The sequence below is a fragment of the Colletotrichum lupini genome, chromosome 2 (genome assembly GCF_023278565.1).
Source record: "Colletotrichum lupini chromosome 2, complete sequence".
Taxonomy (NCBI): domain Eukaryota; kingdom Fungi; phylum Ascomycota; class Sordariomycetes; order Glomerellales; family Glomerellaceae; genus Colletotrichum; species Colletotrichum lupini.
The window spans coordinates 4,493,870-4,514,453 of record NC_064675.1 but is presented as its reverse complement, the minus strand read 5'-3'; the positions used below and the strand labels follow the sequence as shown (position 1 = coordinate 4,514,453).

At 53.3% G+C, this 20,584-nt stretch overlaps 6 protein-coding genes across 6 annotated transcripts; 5 read left to right on the top strand and 1 right to left on the bottom strand.

Moving 5' to 3' along the window:
- Positions 1 to 100: 100 nt before the first annotated feature.
- CLUP02_03669 (uncharacterized protein) lies at positions 101 to 2,836 on the bottom strand (the record flags this gene model as incomplete). The annotated part of the gene is made up of 12 exons (XM_049282687.1): positions 101 to 301; positions 359 to 506; positions 596 to 642; positions 764 to 825; positions 924 to 1,290; positions 1,346 to 1,442; positions 1,523 to 1,665; positions 1,798 to 2,005; positions 2,116 to 2,208; positions 2,289 to 2,423; positions 2,486 to 2,540; positions 2,605 to 2,836. 12 exons carry the CDS (start codon positions 2,834 to 2,836, stop codon positions 101 to 103), a joined length of 1,788 nt encoding a protein of 595 aa, XP_049139830.1.
- A 6,226-nt stretch (positions 2,837 to 9,062) lies between these two features.
- Positions 9,063 to 9,538, top strand: CLUP02_03668 (uncharacterized protein; the record flags this gene model as incomplete). Its single annotated transcript, XM_049282686.1, has 2 exons — positions 9,063 to 9,217; positions 9,280 to 9,538. 2 exons carry the CDS (start codon positions 9,063 to 9,065, stop codon positions 9,536 to 9,538), a joined length of 414 nt encoding a protein of 137 aa, XP_049139829.1.
- Positions 9,539 to 9,891: 353 nt separating this feature from the next.
- On the top strand, positions 9,892 to 10,218 carry CLUP02_03667 (uncharacterized protein; the record flags this gene model as incomplete). The annotated part of the gene is made up of 1 exon (XM_049282685.1): positions 9,892 to 10,218. One exon carries the CDS (start codon positions 9,892 to 9,894, stop codon positions 10,216 to 10,218), a length of 327 nt encoding a protein of 108 aa, XP_049139828.1.
- A 2,011-nt stretch (positions 10,219 to 12,229) lies between these two features.
- Positions 12,230 to 13,285, top strand: CLUP02_03666 (uncharacterized protein; the record flags this gene model as incomplete). Its single annotated transcript, XM_049282684.1, has 1 exon — positions 12,230 to 13,285. A coding segment is annotated over one exon (1,056 nt), but the record flags the coding sequence as incomplete, so codon positions are not given.
- Positions 13,286 to 13,479: 194 nt separating this feature from the next.
- Positions 13,480 to 16,143, top strand: CLUP02_03665 (leucine Rich Repeat domain-containing protein; the record flags this gene model as incomplete). The annotated part of the gene is made up of 2 exons (XM_049282683.1): positions 13,480 to 13,512; positions 13,609 to 16,143. 2 exons carry the CDS (start codon positions 13,480 to 13,482, stop codon positions 16,141 to 16,143), a joined length of 2,568 nt encoding a protein of 855 aa, XP_049139826.1.
- Positions 16,144 to 16,331: 188 nt separating this feature from the next.
- On the top strand, positions 16,332 to 16,643 carry CLUP02_03664 (uncharacterized protein; the record flags this gene model as incomplete). Its single annotated transcript, XM_049282682.1, has 1 exon — positions 16,332 to 16,643. The coding sequence occupies one exon, from the start codon at positions 16,332 to 16,334 to the stop codon at positions 16,641 to 16,643; it is 312 nt and encodes a 103-aa protein (XP_049139825.1).
- Positions 16,644 to 20,584: the final 3,941 nt, after the last annotated feature.

Here is a 20,584-nt window from a genome sequence, read left to right as displayed (position 1 = left end):
TGCCTTGGTTCCAGCAAGGCGTACGTGCATCCCGAGGGAGCCAAGTCGACATCTTCACCAGACCGCCCCTTACAGCCTTACCGTTACCCCTCCATGTGCCTCAGAGCGACGCTTTACTTGAAGAAAAAAACAAGTGCTTTCTGATATTCACCGCGTACAGAACGGGAGGGGCAGAAGGGCCACGGGCACAGATCGGCCTAGAGCCCCTGATCGGCCCTCTCTGGTGTCCCTGATGATCGGTCATACTAGGACGACCTAATTCTATGTTTGGAAGCTGAGTGTGTCTCGCCTTGTCCTTGTCCTATATGGCGTGCGTTAGAAAATGAGAAAGTAGCGTGTACACACGGTCTCTCGACACCCCCAACCTCGCGGAGTCGACTCCGACCCAACCGCCGCGGCGGGCATTTTCCCTGATGTTCATCGTTCCGGGTCCAGAAGGTGAATGGTATTTGTGGGAATTCGGAAGCTGGAAACAGTCGAGAGATTCTTGGGGCGAGATACGTGGACTGTGGACTGAGCCAGTGGCTAGCGCATGTCGAAAAGCAGGATGCCACGGTAGGTTCAGATCGAGGAAACGCCTAGGGAATCGCATCACGAACCACCGACAGCGTGGTTGTTTGGCGGTGGCGGCTGGGGTGAAGCCTGTGTAAGTGGTGTCCATGTAAGTGGCCGGCCGTTGCATAGAAGTCCGACGAAGGAAAAACAAAACTTCCAGAAAAAAAAGTTGGCTGGCAAGGCTGGTGCTGGCTTAGCTGGCGGCTACAAAGTCCCACTTGGCAAGGTGGAATAGTGTATGTATACGGAGTACATCGGGTGGCGGGCGATCTATGGCGGTCAGTCAGCCTCAGAGTTTACGGGGGCGAAACGAGGCTATCCCTGCCTGCCAGAAGCCACGTCGAACCTTCAACGGCTGATCAACAGACATTTTCCAAATGGCGTAGTGAGGGGCAACTGAAGAAATACAAGGTCCTCCCTCTGCCCCTCCGACGAGCTGATGAGGGTTCGTCCTGTCGCAGAGAAGGACCTGTCGATCGCCTCGTCTTTGGAGAGAGGGGGAGTTGCAGCAGGCGGGGTACAGACCTCGGGTGAGGCCATTCCCAAGAACCAGTAGAGAGAGGTTACAAAGTGGTGAGGTATACGACACACTGCCGGGCGCTTGCTGAGCGGTGTGATGATAAGCGGCCTTCTCACCGTGCGGGATTGGTTGCAACGAATGGAATTCGACATTTGCCTCCGCTGCCGGACGGAGGATTGGAGAAGAGTAGATATTGCGGGCTTTGGTGGTTCGGTCTGGCGGCCACCTCACGCTCAGGAATTATCCTTCGTTCCACCCCGCCTTTCAAACGATGCCGTCATCATCCCTCGAGTCGGTCGTCCAACAATGGTCAGGGTTGAGATAATGCGTGATGTTGGCTGATGGGGGGGTCCTAGTCTCCACCGAACTGAGTGGAACGACTCATGCCCCATTTTACTCTGATTATTGGTATCGCTATATCGCATCGCACAGCGTAGCGGGACCTACGCTGGCGGCAGACCGAACTCGGGCAATGGCTGGCCGTTGTAAATAGGGGCAACATGCAGCAGGACTCGATCGCATTCCCCACCGACTGAGATGGCGGCTCCGGACGCCGGCATGAAGGTCACCGAGTGCCTGATTCCGGGCGTCTGCATGCAGTGAGCGTGTGCTCTCTGCCCGTTCAAAGAACGAGAAGCACAGGGGCAGGTCGTCTGCAACGATTCCATTATTCAAAAAGAATGAGAAAATCTAAGGTGGGTTGCACCACAGTTCGAGGCAACACTGAAGTCGTACAAAAAGTACGGATGGCATTTGCAGTGTGGAAAATTGTAAAGACATAGTGAAGGGTCCTCAAGCAGCTGCCCCAAGTCTGAATACCAGGCATGTCCCGAAGTTGACTGGCGCGTGTCTGCGGGTAAGCGTAGGGAATGTATCAAGCATGAAGCGATGGATGATGTTTCCCCGCGATCCTCCATCACAACATGACGCCTACCATGGCTGGTGGTTGTAGAGGCGTCAGATCATCAGCTCAAGATGGTTCGACGGCAATTCATACGATGCCCGCAAAAAAGAAACGAAAAAAAACCCCACGGCTGCACATTGGGTCCTCGACTACCTGGTTGTTGACGTGCGAGAGCGGAGGCCGTAGCAGAGGATAGCGCAAGAGACAAGGTCCGGGGTCTGACAGGAGCCTACCAGGTATTAGTGTACTCATTGTGTTACCTAGTGTAGTGTAATTACTATGTGGTGCAGACTCCCGAGATGAGCATACCTATACCTGAGTGTGGGGGGGAATGAGCAGCCTTCCGATAGATAGCATTCGACAGTAGCCCCGTTTGGATACTCAGTAAACACCGCGGACTTATTGGATAAGAAAGCTGAAAGTGTGGCATCTTGAATGGAGCCGCTGTGGTGTGCTGCCGGCAGTGCAAAGACAAGAGAAACGGAGCCTCTAAACCTCCATCACACCTCAGCCGAGTAAAGGTTAAAGATAGTGTATCTTGGTACATGCGCCGACGAGTGTCTGCATGAGGCAAGGCCTTGTATACGTACGGGAGCTGGTGGTATGGGATGGATTGAGGCTTCACAATGGACCCCGTTCAACAGGGACTCAAGAGGCTCCGCCGAGTTTCGCTTCCATGCCGGCCGCCATGAGATCAGATGGAAGCTGAAGCGAGAACCTGCCAAAGAAGGTAGGCGACGCTTGAGGGCGTCTATTTGCGGTCCAAGGACAGGGAGAGAGCGGGAGAATGAGGATGCGTACTCGGGTTGCGTGGTGCAGGCGGGAATGGCGTTTGGTTGGCCGCAGCCAACGGTCATCGCCAATTCCCCACGAGATCGAGGGGCAGCTCCAGGGGTCCGAATCAATGCCCCTCCTTTTCTTGCACCAGACCGCAGCTGCGCTCAAAGATAGGTAGAGACACAGAACAGCCCGTGATTGTGTGTACACTTGACCGTGGCACTGCTCGTCATGAGCCGCCAACAGCACGAGCACAGACCATCACAACCCTCATGTAAGTCAGGGTTGAAGTCAAGGTTGAAGTCGACAGTCGAGAAGTCAACTGGTTCGAGCGATCCCAGCTTCCTGCTCTAAGACGTACTGGGAATAGCGTCATTCCTCCTCTGCCTTCCTAGTGGAACAAGGCCCGATGACCACCCCGGTCGTCCTCCAGTCGTGCGTCTCGGAGAATCCACTCTTTGCAGTCTTTCTCGCATAAAACAAAAAAAGGTGTGCGAGCCTGCAGGAAAAAGAGAATTTTCGCGACGGAGCGGTGAGCGAGCAATCGGCGTATCGCCTCCCTGTAGCCTCTCTTCCCCCCCTGATGAGACGACAAATGTGCATTCCTCGCCCCCCAGAAGCGGCTGCATCTTCAAATCATGTGCCTCAACTCTACTGTCACGTATTAGCGGTTGAGTTCCAGCTCTCGGCGAGCTCGGTAAGGACCGTAAAGTAGACGGCGCATTCTTGGAGGATCTTCAGGGTTCAAGCAGCCTTGTTTTTTGCACCCTAGATCTGAATCGAACCTTGCTGCGAGAGTAGCGCCATTGTTCATACCCGTGTCTGTAGTACGGTAATAGCGGAATTCCCATCTTTCGCGTCTGGAAGACGAGAACAGAAGTGAGGGTCCCGATCCGTGGTCGCCAATCTTGGCGTATGAACAAACGTCAGACTTTAGGTGAAGCCGTGGATCCTGCTGCAGCTTATACAAATGAGCTTTGGTAGTGTAAATGGCAAAGTTGCATTAGTGCTGTGGCTGGCGTGAACGACACCTCAGGCGTAGTGTACTGTAGCTATGTGATGCTAAGCTCCTCCGGCCATCCGTCCAGAGTTTCCTGGCGAAAGGCAGGCCACTTCTTCCCGGGTTGTATGAAGAACCCGTCAACAACCAAGGCAAGCCAGTCTTCCCTAGCTGGGTAGCGGGGGGTTTGGTTCGTCGGGATCCCATTTGCAGTCGACACGTCAAGTTTCCAAACCGCAAGACTCGGTCACTTATGGAACCTCTTCGGTAGCCCAGGTCCGGTGAGATCGACGGCTGTTCGGCAGTCCACCGCTCAACGGTGAGTATCAGAAAAACGACTCACGGTGTGAAACGTGAATCGCACAGCTGGACGATCTCTCTTGGCTGGCGAGTCAGCGGTCCTCCCGCTTCCCAGTCCCCAGACTCATAGACTCTCCAGCCTCGCATGTCCGGCCCATCATTGGTGGGCGGCTCCGTTGCACCATGGATGGGCTCACATGCTCGCAGCGGCGCCGCTCATCCCTAGTCCATTAGCGACGCTCCCTTGGCATCGGAACCTGTTCCAACTTCCAAGGCATTTGCGAATTCGGTGGTTGGCCGTCGTGGTTCATTCTTCTCGGCTCGGGTTCAACGACATCGTATCACGGCTTCGTCCACCATCAAAGGCGATTTCTCCCCGTCTGCAGGCCTGGACTCTCGGATAAGACCACGCACCCCGATTAGGATGCGGAGGAAAATGTCTGAATGTCAAATGATTTTGACGCCTGCAGGTCAAAAGTCGCGAACCTCGTAGGCGGCCTGGTTCGGTCTGGGCCATGTTTCACTGATATGGACAAACCAACGCCGAATGAGGAGACAGCATCTGCCCTCCATCATGTCTTTTAGGCTCGAGGTGGTGCTGTAGTGTAGTCTGGTAGTGCACCACCTGCATCCTCCCACCGCCCTTCTCAGTGCAGCGAACCACACCAAACAAGAGCCATCCCCGAGAACGAGCCTCAAGTGCCTGATGATCGCTTCTCTCGTGCCTGGGTCAGCGCAGACGCCAGAATATCAGTAGGTAGTCGTCTGAGATATGGGACTGACTCGCTTTACAGCGATTGCGCCTTTCCGGCCTCGCCCTTACTCCGGTACCAGGTCTCAGATATCCAAGACCGCCAGACGAACCGCCCCGTTCGTGGCGGCAGGAAAAGGGTTGGGTAATGAGCTCCAACGACTAGCTATCAGTGTCGGTGGCTCGGAGGACGTCGCGGCACTGTCCAGCCACGCCCACATGATGAATGTTCTGGTTCATTACCACTCCCGCGCGGGGCACATGGCACTGAGGCTGACCCCGCCAGACGAAGACACCTGAGAATGCGACGGGGCAAAGGTTCGATGTGATCAAAAAAGGTGTTCAGCGTTGCAACCAATACGCGAGACACGGAAAAACAGTCGTATTGTTCATCCTTTGCCCGTTCCTCGTTTGCCTCATTCTAGGACATTCCGATGAACAGCGGAGAAGCGGTGAAGAGCAGCAGCGACATGAAGGCGCAAAGAAATGTGTTGCAGAGTGTGAGAGATTCGTCGCGCATGGTGGTAGTCTACGGAGTGAAAATGAGGGGCTGCACGGCATCGCATCGAGCGAGTGGTAGGGCAGGGGAAGCGGACAGATTGGCGATTGGCGGTTGTAGGTAGGCGAGGTTCAATAGGTACTCGTCGCCGTCGATTCACCCATTGTACGTGCAGGAACAGTAAGTTGAGGGTGTAGTGTAGTGTGTATCCCGCGTACACCAAAGTTGGCATGTATCGTATACCTGTGAGCGACAGATGTAGCGTGCACACACACTTCCGCCGCTGCAAGCACCCGCGCAAGAGGGTCGGCCGTGCACTCCGCCGGCTGACCGACATTGTTGCAACGTTCCCGGTCGAGAACGTCTCAGGCGGTATCCGTAGCGCCGCCGTACGATTCCTCCGTCGAGGCTGTTGTGAATCTCAATGGAAAATGCAGCTATTCGCAAAATGAGGCTGCTTGACGATGGAGTCCCCGTTCCTGAATCCACAATGATGAATGCCGAGCGGGTGCGTTTATGTAACAGCGCGTCAGCATCCCAGCTCATGGGAGAGAGTCTAGAGAGCGCGCATAGGTAGTGACCACACGTCGACCTGCGACGTGAAAGAGCATGCGTCATGATAGAGTTGAAGCATAGCATCGGGGCCGTGGACGTGGGACGATGGAAAAGAGGCCCGGCGTATGGAGCGAAAGAGAGGGCCCGGAGACGACATGGGTTGTTGGTAGAGTGGATGATGTGGTGCTGCACGTCGGTGCACGATGATATTCCACGCGCGTCTGCCACGATGTAAATGTCCCACGGGGACGGCGGGCGTGGTCTCCTCTGGCCGGTTTACTCTCTCTGTCTTGCCCGCGCCTGCGCACTGGACGGAGGGGAACAGCATGATGGTGGTGAAGATTGAACCAGGTGTGTCCCCGAAGAGGAATAGACCGCTGGCACTGGGGGATGCCATCCACAATTCGGCGTCTGCCCTTTTAGATTGGCAGCCAGGCGGAAGAAAAGAAGGGTGAAGTGGGGGTGAGGTTGTGAAGAATGGCCGTGGGAGGGATCGGCTGGTGGAGGGTCGTTGGCTGTCTGCAGGGATGACGGGCGGAGGGTCAGAGGCAGGATGACATGCCCTCGCATCGACGACGAGGTCTGTTGCGAAGTTGCGCTGTGGTGCTTTCGCTGCGTTCCCAATCAGGTGGCATCGCGGCCCCTCGAGCTGGTGGAATTATGACATAATTGCTGCTCCGTTTCCGCCCAGGATGCAGCTACAAACCTTGCTCGGATTGGCTCCGTGTCGGCGGAACGCGTTCTTTGGCAATTCGGGCCCCATCTTCATCCTGCTTGATTCGATTCTCTGGTATGTGATATGTGCTGGAAGAAAATGTGCGTTGCCGACATGTTGCATGCATGTAGCAAAAAAGGTGGGAGGAAACAAGGTGATGTGCAATTCGGCCGAGGAGGGAAAGGTAAAGATCTTCTTTGCTATGTTTCGGTACAAGTGACGACGGCACATGGAAGGAAGCAAAGGGATGGTGCCAATGGTCTAATTGGACGATGGAGCGGAGAGGGGCACCTGGAGATTTGGAGGATGATAATGGGAATGCGTGCACGCGCAACAAAAGTATGGGTACCGCACCAAGATCGACGAGCGGAAACCAGCGGGACGAGTCTGTAACTAACTGGTTGACTGGCATGGGGGGAAAGAGCATCTGTACACAACAGTCACTTCTGTAGATGATCATCGTGACTTCCATTTGGCGTGGCGCTCAGAGAAAGATGGCAGGTTCGACAGAAGCATGTTGAAATACGTGTAGTAAGGTACCTTGGGAAAGGGCACCTGCCTTGAGTCGTAGTACGGAGGACCCAAGGTAAGGTGCCTTGACTGAGGGACGTTTATATTGCAAGAGACATGGATAAACTTGGAGTTGAAGAGGTATCTAGGTAGGCACGAACGGCCGACCCCGCCTCCTGACTCTTTGGGAGTTCCTGTATACTTTGGTCCCTTCCCATGCCTACCTGAAGGAACGGTCAAGACTCACAAAACACTGAAGAAGAAAAAAAAAACTCTGTATACTATCGATGTCTGCAAGGTAAGGTAGATAATGCCCCAAGGAGCTGTGTCCAGGCTTATACCCAGAATATCTACACGGTTGGGTAATCAAGATGAGAAGGCAGGTTAATTACCACGCCTCGGTGCGGATAAACGGTATTAAGCGCAGGGCACATGTCATGTCGTTGGAGAAGGGTTGGGTTGACCGTTCGTTCTCGAAATAGTAGCGCGGATCTCTTTGGCTCCAGAGTCGGGTCCGAAGGGTTCGCGCGCCGAGTAGAAAGAGGACTTGGTTCAGAGAGAAAACGTGCGCCGTTGCAAGTACCTATTTACTTTAGGTGAATAAACGTGGTGGTTGGTGTTGTTTGGCAGCACCTTAGTTTCTTCATTTGGATTTATCATCAACGTGCTTTTACCCAAGTTGCCTAGTCAGAGTCGAAGCAATGTGCTATTTTAGTCCGGTCAAAGTCTCGTTTGAGGCGCAAAACATGTCTATCTGAGTTGGGCATCGGCCTGGACAAACGTTTCATCCAGAACATGTTTCTCAGCCCTTTAGAATGTTGGTCCTATTACCCCAGGTTTTTGAATTCTGGTTTTGGGTAAGGTGTCGATTCTTCAGCCCAGTTTCTAAAAACGCAGTGGCAAACATTCAATCTAACCCTTGGAAACTGGAGAAACGCTTAGAGGGATGATCTGGGGGAAGACAGAAACCAAAAGGTTAAAGTTGCCTCGACGTTACTGCACTGCCTGTTCTCACTAACGGCTGGTATTCACTATGGTGGCCCTTAGTGTTCCCGCAGTATGAATCAACAACGTACCTACGGATAGATGAGGCTCATATATCTGATGTCGAATTACAGGTGGCCATAGTCGCGAAGAGACAGAGTCATGGATTCGGACTGATTAAGGGACCACCTTTTTCTTCTTTCGGGTGGTGATAGCAGCCGTTGAATATCGCTATATCATTGTTGAGGAGATGCAACCGCGAAGAAGGAGGGCCTTTCTGTGCTGGCCCGATATTCCCTGCCTTCCCTGTTGCGTTCTGCTCCTCAAGAGGTGGAGGCCCCTACTCCGTAAAGTACCGGTACCAAGACAGGCAAGTTCATAGTGCAAGACGCTAAGTCTGACGAGCGCAGTGCACGGACATGGCCACAATCCTAGCCAGTGAGATTTGTTTGCGCATGAGAGCGAGATGCATCTTTTGCCCATTGCTCGAAAGAGGAAGGCGCCACCCACCTTGTTGTGCTTGTATCCGTATGTGCACTCGCAAGTACAAAGTACCCTTGACACTTCTCAAAAAGACGATGGAGGGTCCTCGAGTGGGGTGGCTTGCAGGGTGCCATATTGCCCGGGATCCCTTAGCGCACGACATGGGATGACCGTGCTGGGGGGGCTTCCAGTGGACCGCCAGGCGAAACAGGCGATGAAAAGACGAGATTGACCTCTCCGCCACGATCCAGTGTCGCCGTGACCATCCATGCGCTTCATTGGATCTCTTGAGCCGCTGCAATCTTACTATGCTTTTCTTTTGCAGTCGCCAACTCGAGCTATTGAATCGTCCTTCATGGCAATATCAACTACGATACCGAGTATATGCCTTGACGATGTTGGTGCCCATGTCGTCTCCAGGCTAAAACTACCGAGTACGAAGTATTGTTCCATAGCAATGGTATGGTATAAACGCCCCGCGACGTTACCTTATGCATTCGCCAAAAGTAATGCCGCATCGCAACTTCGCAACCCTCGCGCCGCGTCTTGTCGCGTCAAACATTGACGATCACGACAACACCTCAAAGGCAGATATATTGACACGGCATCAAGTTGCAGCAGATCGCATTGCCAACGTGGACTTTATCCGTCAGAAAACAATGGCGTAATCAGTCCATTTTTACAACGGGCAACGGCATTATAGCTTAATGTCCTTTGCATGACGAGTCGGCCATGTTCGCTGGAATGCGTTATCAACGGCCCGTGGTCTTGCTGGGCTTGGCTTCTCCTGGCAGATGGCAACCGCCTTCAGACGACCCCGCGCAGACAACAGCCTGATAAGAAGCGCAGCCGATTGCCACTACTCCAAACAGCACAAATTGACAAGTTGGACGGGGAACCCGTCAACAAAAACAACCACCTTCCATGGTGTAAACAAAAGAATACCATGGCAATTGGCGGTTGGACCGACTTTGGAGATCCTTGATGCTAGTTCGCATGAACAAAATGAGGTGGAAATGCGCACCAGCCGGACCCGAGGCCGGCAAGTTGGGGAAGCGAATTGGCTCCTGCTCTAGAGGTTGGAGGCGCAATGCTCACACTCGTCCGGTCATCCCAATGCGCTGGATCCGGATGGGGTCGCGATGATGTGATTGTCTCGTGTGCCAGGAATGCGACTGCTAGAGAGTCCCGATACTCTTGGTGCTTGTTGATCGTGATGAACTCCTTTGGCGAATTCCAGAGGTGCAGACATACCGAGGGAAGACTCGAATAAGACTCGCCCGTTCATGGTGGGGACATGGCCGGCGATTTGATATTATTCGGGGGCAGAGACATACCATGCCTTTTCCTTTTCTTCGTGCTACCTCCACTACCCGTATTGACGAGGTGCTGCTCGTCGCTTGTCACACGTTTGGGGCCAAGCGCAAGCCCCAGCCGCAAGCCAGGATCACTTCGTCGGCGGACCCCTCCTTACACACCCCAGACGAGCTCCGAAATCTCGGCGACAAACGGGCGAGAGGTCTGGAGTGTGCTTGTATAGAGTACGAAGCACCATTGGACAGTTTCTTTGCCTCGCGCCCGTCAGCCGTCAGTCTCACTTTGGCCGGTGACCGACAGACTGCAGCGAACAATCGTGTCTATTCGCAGGTGTTCCATTCCGGCTGATGGCGACGGGTGTCATCTGACCGCCGCTGCCGCACGCCCGCCCGTTGGTCGCCCGGTAACCGATGGCGAGACAAGCAACGGAGAAGATGGTGTCGGAGGCGCAAGACGATGGATGTTTTGACTGCTTTGATGTGTGCTGCCACGGAGAATTAAATGATGGGAAAAGAGAAGGAAGGGTGACTGGAAAAAACAAGGGTGTCTACTACGAAGCCACTACTCAGGCTTGTCAGGGCCGGGCAGAGGTGGGAGATGATGGAGCGACCGTGCGCCGGACAGCTCGACGGATTGGACGCCTAATGTACATAACTATCTGTCTGGAGCTGAGCAGTATCTGCGATACTAGATACGGGACCCACGTGCATGTCATCTTAGGTTCTCGTAGTCGTAAGTCATGGGAGAAAATCGCGTACGGATAGTACGCAGTACGGAACAAGGCATGTAAGACATAGGGGACGAGGAGAACGGGGCTCGTCGGGGGGGTCGGGCGGCGTGGAGACGGCGGCATTGGTGACCGAGTCGCAACAGAAGAGATGGCCGGTTCGAGTCGTAGTCGTGGTCGAGGAGGATATGATGAGGTTCCGGGGGTGTGGGTTGGTTGCATTGGGAGAAGCATCGGCAAGGTGCCAAAGGTACGGAGACCGGAGGAGCCCAGGACAAAGAGAAAGAGAGCGAGAGGTAAAAAAAAAGAAAGAAAGAAAGAAAAAAGATCATGGGCCAGAATTCACACGAAATCAGTCTGTCAACTGAGGTGCAACTGCACCCTGTCGCCGCATGCTGCGCTTGCGATGCACGTCTTAAAACTGAAGGTGCAAGTCAAACAGACGTGCAGCGCAGCAGGCAGTCGCGGCGGCAGGGAAAGAATGTGATGAGCAGAGTTTAGAGACAACCAGAAACACACGGAGGCATCGACTTGCAGGCCGGGCTGCACGTCTCTGCAAGTCTGCTCTGCAAGATGCAAGCTGCAACGAGCGAGAGAGAGAATGGAGGAAGAGAGTCAGTATCGAGTATTTGAAAATGGTATTAGCTAAGCCAGGTTGCAATTATCATCTGTGGTGCGAGGCAGACGTGGTTACTGCGTGAGGTAGGTAGGTGAGGTAGGCTGAGGATAGACAGGAGGCAGGTGCAGGCATCGTGAGTTCCCCTTGTTTCCTGCCTCGCCTGCCACGCCAACGGTTGAGTTGAGTGAGACGAGGAAGGAGGAGGGATCGAAAAAAAAAAAATGGCAGTTGCAGTTGCAGTCGAAATGGAAATGGCGCTCCAGCTTGTACCGGGTACTTTGGTCTGCTTTGAGTGAATGACCCGCCGCCACAAACCAGGGATGACCCCAGCTTCCAATCACTCCCACCCTGTCTCCTTCTCATCCAGTCTCTGCCTCTGGCGAGCGTTTCTCTCTCATCGTCCACCACCATCCACAACCAACCGTCGTCTTCTTGACCCAGCTCTCTCACTCCATGTTGCTCGCTGCTGCCGCTGGCGAACCCTCCTTGGCGCCTCTTGTGGCAGGGTGCGGGCTGCAGGGTCGACTAAGAGAGAAAATGAGCGGTGCTAAGTTGAACATGGGCGTTCTCGGGTGCTGGGGGGATAGTATGCTAAGGTAAGGAAAGCAGTCGTACTCCGTAGTCTTGACGATCAGGGTGTCCTTGGAGTCTGTGGGTTTTCTATCTCCTCCATGTTCAGATACTTGCAATGGCATGTTGCTGGATCATCAGTCTCCAGTTTCCAGTATCTGTATCCACCTTTGAAAAGTGGGAGACTGAGATGGGTCCTCGAGTCCCCTGTCGATATTCGAACAAGCATGTCCTGGTCAAGGGTCACCCGTCAGGGAAGGCTGGCCGCTGGTCCTCTGTTCGCTGCATCTGGTGGATTGAGGGTGTGGGTGCGGGTGGGTTGATTCGACCGTGGGCTGTCTGAGTACGTACCGGCTCTATGGACATCCATGTACACTACCTTGTACCTAAATCTACCAGGTATCTAGGTAGGTATCCAAGGACCAGAGGGAAGGAAAGAGTCTCGTACCGCCTACCGCTCTAGCCCGCGCACCACACCTCTCGGTTCTCTCTCTCTCTCCCACTCCCACTCCCACCGATACCTGTTACCTTCCCTCCTAGCACCGCTACCACCACCACCACCACCATCAGCGGCCTGGGTTGGCGACCATTTGTTATTATTAAACCCGGACCCCGTCCGACCACCCCCCTTCCATCTAAGAAAGACCCTTCTCGGTCTCCCTCGCACTCCTTTCTCTGTGTCGTGCAGAGTTGTCGTGAGGAGTTTGGAAATAGCTTCCTCGACCTCGAATCACAATTCCGAATACCCTCAACCTCCTCCTTATCCTCCCGACCCGACTTCGACTCTCCTCTGTCTTCCTACGAGGAGCCCTCCGAAATCTACATCCCGAGAAAAGAGAGCCACTGTTCCCGGTGAGCTATCTCTATCTCGCTTCACGCCAGAAACACCAAGGAGAAAAAAAACTGTGAGTGCCCTCTGTTTGGCCACCCTTCAGGAGAACAACAACACCAGGAAACCAGTACCATGGTTCTTGACCGCTGCCTTTTGCCTATTGCCCAGCTTGTTGCCTCGTTTTTGTGACTCCTCACTACACTGCCTGCTTATCTTGCCGCCTCGTCAGAGGAGAGGAAACGAGAAGGGGAAATCTCTGCCTCGCACACTGCACTTTGCATCCTGCACCACCCAGTTGCTTTGCTGTTGGCTGTCATATTCACTGTCTGCCTGTGTTTGCCTTTGCCTGTATCATCTGTCACTCACCACCGTCGGCCGCCCCGTGTTTTCGAGAGTTGGCAACACCACTTCACATTCCCCTCGTTGTCCTCGGCGTCTTGTACTTCCCCCCTCAAATTCCAGCGTTGTGAGACAAGACCGCTCCTGCAGCATCTGCAACGGGGATACATCGCTCGTGGTCCCTCTCACGAGCCTCCTCATCTTTTCCGACTGTGCTGCCTGCGCAGAGTGTCGCAACGGCGCTTCTTGTTCTCCTCGACTTCTCACTCCGATTTTCCCACTCTCACCTGCTCGAAAAGCACTCAGCCACGCATCAACAACATACTAACCCTCCTCGTACAGCCTGCGGTGTAACCGGTCACGACTGGCCTCCATCGTCCGACTTACTAGCAATATCTGGTTTTATAGACGAAGGATACCTTCTTCGACCATATTAGGCGCCGATACTCGCCGTTTCCCTCCTTTCCGACCCCCAAGATACCCATACCCTGTACTCCGTCTGCCCCTGATGCGTCCTTGATCATGGATTCGGAAGACGGGGAGTTGTTCATAAAGGTACGCTACTACGGAAGAGCCATATTCTCATACCTTTGCCGATGGGCTTTGCTGCCTGGTCTGATGTGCTGCTTGTGCTAACATCGTCGTCTACAGCAACTGGCCAGCTTTGTGCGCACGCACGAAAAGGCTCTCGCCAACGCCTTGCAATTCCGAAGACAGGCTGCCTCTCGCCATGGCTCCTCTCAGAGCGTCAGCTCCATTCCCACGCCTCAATCACCGGTCGTTCCCGAGAGGCCCTCGACTTCGGCCTCGACTTCGAGCGGACTCGCATCCGCTCTTTCTCTCGGTTCTCTCAACTTCACCTCGCACACTGTCAAGTCGGCGAAGCTAGCCTTGACGCCGCACCATCTGTTTTACCTACTATCTCGATTCGAAGAACTCGCCATTCCCGTTGGCCCCATGAAGATTCGTCTCGAGAACCTACACGATAGCTCAACATCCGCCAACTATGTCTCCTTTTTGAGCAACACCCAAAGATCCCGAAGCCGCGGCTCCGATGTTGGTTCTATCCATTCCGTATCCAGCGTTCGAAGCGTCATGTCAGGCATGTCGGCACTTTGGACGAGTTTTGGCATCGGCGCGAGCATTTCGGCCGCCCGAACCGAGCGGCAGAAGGCGGCCACGCAAGCTGACTTGAAATACCTTTACTCGGCCTTCACCAAAATTCCTTGCCTTCGCCTTGCCCCCGACTGGCGCGCCCGGCTGATCCGCGGCTACGAAGAGTTCCCATTCGACTCAGCAGTACCGCTATACGTCTTCAAGAATGTCCAGGCCCTCGAGGTGAACAGCATCGACTTCCGACAATTCTTCGGGTGGGACCGCATGGCCGAGCAGCTGAGATCGCTGACGCTGAAGCGCGCTGGTGTTGAGGACCCTGCGGATATCCTAATTGACATTGTGCTTGATGATATGGACAAGCGACGGAGAAGGACGTCGAAGCAACAATCATCGCCCACTACCCCTTGGCCCGCAAGTTCCAGCCCTCGCAGAAGTCCCACCATTCCTCACGCTGAACTTCACAAGTCACCCTCAATGCCGGGCTCACCAGACCCGCGCAATTCGATTGGTGACCTGGGCATTGGTTCTCTAAGCACGCAAGACCATGCTGTGGATGATGTTCACGGTGAAGGCAGACGGCCATCTCTGGCTCGGGCGGAAACGTTCGAGGCCATGTCGCCTCCAAAGGGATCAAGACCACGTAGCAATTCGCCTACTCGCCCAGTCAGCTCCCGCAACCCCTCCCACATGAGAGGAGGCCACAAGGTTCGTCGCTCCGGCTCTGGCAGCTCGCACTCGAGTCTTTCGGACTCGTGGCACCACAGCCGCGCCAACAGCTCCTCGAATCTTCTGAGCATGGGTGTTCTTCCAGCATCAAAGTGGCGGTTCTTGAAGCACCTCAGTCTGGCCGACAACTCCATGACCTCCATCCCTGCCACCAGCTTGGTTCCCCTCGCAAACACCCTTCACTCCCTGGACTTGTCATCCAATCTGTTCACTCAGATCCCCGACAGTCTGGCTACCCTTACCGCACTTCGCGCACTTAACCTCTCACACTGCATGATCGATGGGCTCCACTCCTTGACGCGCAATCCCCTCCCGGCCATCTCGGCTCTTAACCTCCGCGCCAACCGCCTGCAATCAATCGCCGGCATTGAGAAGCTCTATCCTCTCGAGCGATTGGACCTTCGCGACAACCGTCTATCAGACCCTATGGAGCTGGCCAGACTCACTGGAATCCCTGACATCCGGGAGATCTGGGTTGAGGGCAACCCCTTCACCCGCACCCACAAGGATTACCGCATCACAATTTTCAACCTCTTCCGCAAGACCCCGGGCTACACCGAGGACGTTGTCATTGACAACTGCGGTCCCACGTATTCGGAGAGGAGGTACTTGGTGGAGCGTACTCCGGTGCCCGCCGCCGTGCCGGTCGTAAAGCCCGCTCCCGCCGACATCCCGGCTGTTGACGTCAGCAAGCCAGCCATCATCTACGACATCCCCAAGGAGCCCTCAGTTCTCCGCAAGGAGCGCCCAGTCCCCAAAGCTGTCACCAGCGAGGTGAACACTAGCTCTACTCGCCGCCGCAAAACACCAAAGAGACGGATAGTAGACCTTTCTACCACGGATGCCTCTGTGACGGTGACTCCTGGTATCGTGCCGTCACCCCCTGCGAACATCAAGGTGCTCGCCTCCGATGCCACAGCCACCGCAGTCGGTCCAGACACCAACAACTACCGTATTTCACAGGCCCCTGAGATTCCTCCATTTCCCTCTGCCATTCTGGCCGACAATCGAAAGGCCGACTCCCAACCTGAAGTTCCCCGCATAGACACTAGCGTGGTTCCCGAACTTCCCCCCATCTACACAACCCGCGATGCTCCGCCAGACTCCCAGGACTGGGATGTCAGCGGGGAAATGTACCGCCGTAAGATCGAGGCATTGCGGGACAAGGTTGGGAATGGCTACCTCAGTGTGCTCAGTGAGGAGGGCTGGGATCCCTCTCGCCCGCCAACATACTTGGTGCCAGACTTCAGCCCAGCCTCGACAGTTCGGCCCAGTCCTACTACCCCTCGGACTAACTCCCATCACCACCCCGCGGCCATTCACAGTGGCCGCACCCTTGGCTAAAGGAAAAAAAAAACTTGCCCTTTCTACATGATACCCTTCATGATACCCCCACCCCCCTCTTGAGGTTCGATTCTACTGTTGGGCTGCTTTCTTGAATTCTCCTTCTGCAGCATTGCACATGGCATTGCCACGAGCATGACCGGTGGCTTCGCCTCCAACCATTGTGTTATTCGTCATTATTTTCCAGCATGGTAGAGCATAGCGTACAAGGCGTTTTGGTTTTGGCGGTCAACTGGTTTCAGTCTCCGCATTTATCTCTTGCACCGCCTGAGGTGGTAGAAGGCCACAGTAGATCTTGTCGCTTTCCCGTCTGTTTGGTTTCTTGGCGCGACCTCAACACAGAGGTCTCTCTCGGGCATCACTGGGATGGGAGGGATAAAAAGCGAGTGACATTGGGCGCGAAGGCATCTTCTTCTTTCTTCTCTTCTCAAGACTTGTTTACCTTTCATATTGCAGGCTTCAATTTGGCGTTGGCGGAACTACATGTCGAGTGGCTTTAGTCATTTCTGGTTTCATGGGCACGAAAAAAATCCCGCATGAGTTGCATTGTGTGTTTGGTTATGGTAGATGAATACTTGTCCATAAGACAAGCTGGTGGATGGCTTCTAATACATGATGAAACGCATACCTCATTGGCCATGCTTCCTTCGCTGTGCCTTGCAATGTGATGTATCTGTGGCACGTTTATTGTTATTGGTGGACAAACCTAGTCTGCTCGATCCGAAAGAGAGTGGCCTCTAATGACTGAAGCCCCATACTTAACTGTCGTATATGCTGTCTTGGGTAATGTTTTTATTGAAGACTGTGGCCAGCGTTCCCGTCAAGCCAACTGACTGTAGAGAAGTGGCCGCTCAAAAGTAAAAGGGCAGACTCAGATGATACAGAACTCAGTGAAATCATTTACAGATATGGATCGCCATAGGAGGGGGCTTCTGCATGGATTGCCTTTCAGCCGCAACTCGAGAGGAAACGGTTGTGTTTACATGCAAGGAAAATGATGAGCCATTCTCGAGGAGAAGAGATATTTCAGAGTAGAGTGGATAGTGTTGCGCTCCTTACCTGGGTAAAGGCAAGGCGTAATTCGCGTGCATCTGAATTCTGACGTCGTGTTCGGTCTCTCACTTGAGAGCCGCTTGGGCGAGTGCTTTGGTAGCTATTGTGGTCTTCTGACCTTGTCTCCGAGGTAGAGTCTATTTTCCGGATCCTGTCACTCCTTTTTTCTTTTCTTGATACTTCAGGTGTCGTCAGCTTCGCGGAATATCCTGTAGAAATACCTGAGAGATATGTTACGAGGTTTGCAGCAGTCAAGGTGTCTTCCAGCTCTTGTAGATGATGGGGGGGGGGGGGGAGGGGGAGGGGGCCAGACTGATGACCCTGCGCTGAAAGTTCGATTACCGTCTGGAACAAAGGCTGGATTTAAGCCTTCGTATTTGGGTTCATAGGATTCTTGGCTTTCCGGATTTCATGCCATTCCAATGTCTTCGTGGAGATGTGTTTCGAGAATCGGGCTATTAAGGGTAATATGGCGATTATGGGTGACTGCATTGATTCTTAGCGAACCACTTGTCAGGGTATTGAAGAACTTTATGGGTGCGATCCTTGGTTGGCAAACGGCCTGCCTAGCCTCGTGCCCTCTGGTAGTCTGACTTCCAGACCTTGAAGTCAAGGCAAGACCGATCGAACGCACGCTTTCTCCAGGGACCAACCTGTCTGGCCGATATTCGGGTGCGAGTACCGGAATAGAGGGGATCGATGAGCCAAAATGAGGCCCTATCGTGAGACATATTTCTCTCGGAGTAGAGCTGTCTCATCATCAGAGACAGCGTTCGCTTCCGTCGCAGCTCCGATGAAGTATGTTCCATTACAATCCACCAAGGCTGCGTTTAGCACTGCTGAAGCTCAAAGCCCCAACCCGCAAGACTTCGCATCCAGATAAGGCGTTCAAATGCCTCTTTCCTCGACGATAATCGCTGCCGGTAACAAAGAGCCTGGCCAAAACAAAACAAGACAATCTATGAATAGGTCGGACCATCTTCTATAAGCTCGTAGCAACCATCGGCTTTAGACGTCAATAACTTGGAGAGCGGGAATACTCTTCTCTACAGGAGGGCTGTTTTCTTCTCAACTCCATTTCAATCGTCACCTAGAGCGGCACTGCGTCTATTCACGTGAGATTCAATGAGCTACAGAGAGTCAAATCCTTTGTTCCCATCTCATCTCGACATAAGTCCAAGGAGTCAGGTGTTGATCTTTGTCTGCGGGACTTTCCTATCAAAGCGTTGCAAAGCGCGGCGGGAACCCACGACACAGTACCGCATCTAAAGCTTACCTAGGCTTCGCTATTGGGTATCTTCTGCGTTCTGTTCCGGTCGACTGTGGTAAGGATGGTGGGCATGGGAGCATTACGGCTGCGAGAAATGGGCGGCCTGTTCGAGGTGGCGGCTAGCACTGCTAGCCTATACTGGAGTTGTTTCGATCTAGGTAGCCGGGGCGGGTGCCATTCTTCCAAGACAGGATATCAACTTCATCAAGGCTTAGGACGTAGTGCTACAAGAGCTGTGGGCAACAGATATGTCCCTGAAAAACTTACCGAAGCCGGTGAGATCGGACCTAAAGTCAAACAGCCATGACTTGTGTCAGAGGAAGAAGCCCTTACTGTTTACTTGTCAGAGCGCAATTTCTCCAAGTGGGCTGTGGTTGGGATCGCCGCGGCTGAAGGATTGAGTCCTTGGATCTTTCGGTAATGAATCTTCCTCGATTTGAGCTCAAAAAAATACCCACACGAAGGTGAAGGTGCGCCTGTCCGAGTATGCTAATGATGCAGCAAGAAAGCCTTTCATCTCGGAGATAGCTTCGAACCAACGAGAGAGATCTAATTACAACCCTTGGAATCCCTAGCACCGTTTTGTCCACACAAATACATGTCAGAGAGGTATTGCCGAGAAAGGACAGAAACGATAAGACACGAGAGAAGCAAGGCTTGGGTCCATTCGAGGGCCGATTGAATGCCGATGAGCTACAGTCTGGACCCCGTATGATGAAGCTTTGTCGTTGAATTGTTCTCATGCATTCTCTCCGGGCCTTGTCATAATGCGAGAGATCGTTCCACACGCACTTAGAGCCATAAAGATGGCACAATCCCTGCCAGAGTCTTGTAATGAAGACTAGAAGCTGTATCGTACCCAGGAGACTGTGTCCAGGGTGTCGTGGCGAAGAGTGAGATGCTGTAATCGGCCAGGGCCTGTGGGGATTCTGGTGATGAACCCGAAAAGGGACACAAGGATTGGAATGCTGCAGAGGATGTAAACCGACGGCCGGTGGCACAGATTTGTTAGTTACATCCATATGCTAGAGAAACATTTGCTGGGCAGCTATGGTGTGACTAGGACTGAGAGGGCAATTAACTACGTGAAGTTCAGTCTAGACAAGTCTTGTTGCTCATATGCCTTTATACTATATGCGAACATGTTGTATCCAAGCGGGAATCTCGTCTCATCAAGACCTTGACAGTTTCAATGCATATGCTGTAGCTCGGAAGGGCCTGCTCTTCTCATGACCGGTTCAGTTTCGAGTCACATCTGAAAGCAGAAAGGCTTATTGGATCTCCTGGTGTCTTCCAATGTAAGTTGTAGGTCAGATACTGAACTATCTGTCTGCAGATTGCAAGCTAATGCCCCTTTGTGGTAATGCGGACAATCATAGGAACCATGCCGTACGCGGGTCACATTGACCACATTTTCTGTATTTCAGGCCTCATTTCCTCACGATGCAAAGAAGATGTCAAACGAAATATGACTGATGGGACCAGAAGCGCTATCTTTTGCTATGCCGTGGCTAGCGATCGAAACATTCCTGCAGCCTTCATGAGTGGGTGGTCTACCGTGGGAAGCATCTGGAGACCATTTTTCAACAGATGACAGTATATGTATAGTAATCTGGATGTGCGATGAACTCGGAAGACCAAGGCTGGAAGAACTGGTGGCAGCTACGTTTGACCTGACTGGGGAGGACCGTTGTAGGAGAATGATCCACGTCAGGACTAGACTAGCAAAGCGAACGTCGTCGAGCACACTACGCGTTGTGCAAGCTCGAGACAATATAGACATAATTGGGCGAGTCTTGCTCAGACCTGCCATAGAGAGGACCTGGAGAAAACAGGGCGGCCGGCTCGACATAAGAGAGCCGTCTACTTGGTTTTAAGTAGCGATATTCGCAATTTGGCCTAAATCGTCTCAGTACATCCCTTTTAGCAGGTATTCCACCATGGTCTTGTTAATGGGATCACCACATAACACATGGAATATCAGGGCTACTACAGCGTTGCGAGTGGTAAGCAGCAAATGATAGGCTGAATCTTCTCATGCTGGAGTCTATGCCGATCTAAAAAATGAGGGCTCTGTAATCGAGTGGTAAGTTGAGAAAGAAAAGGCCAGGCGCGAAT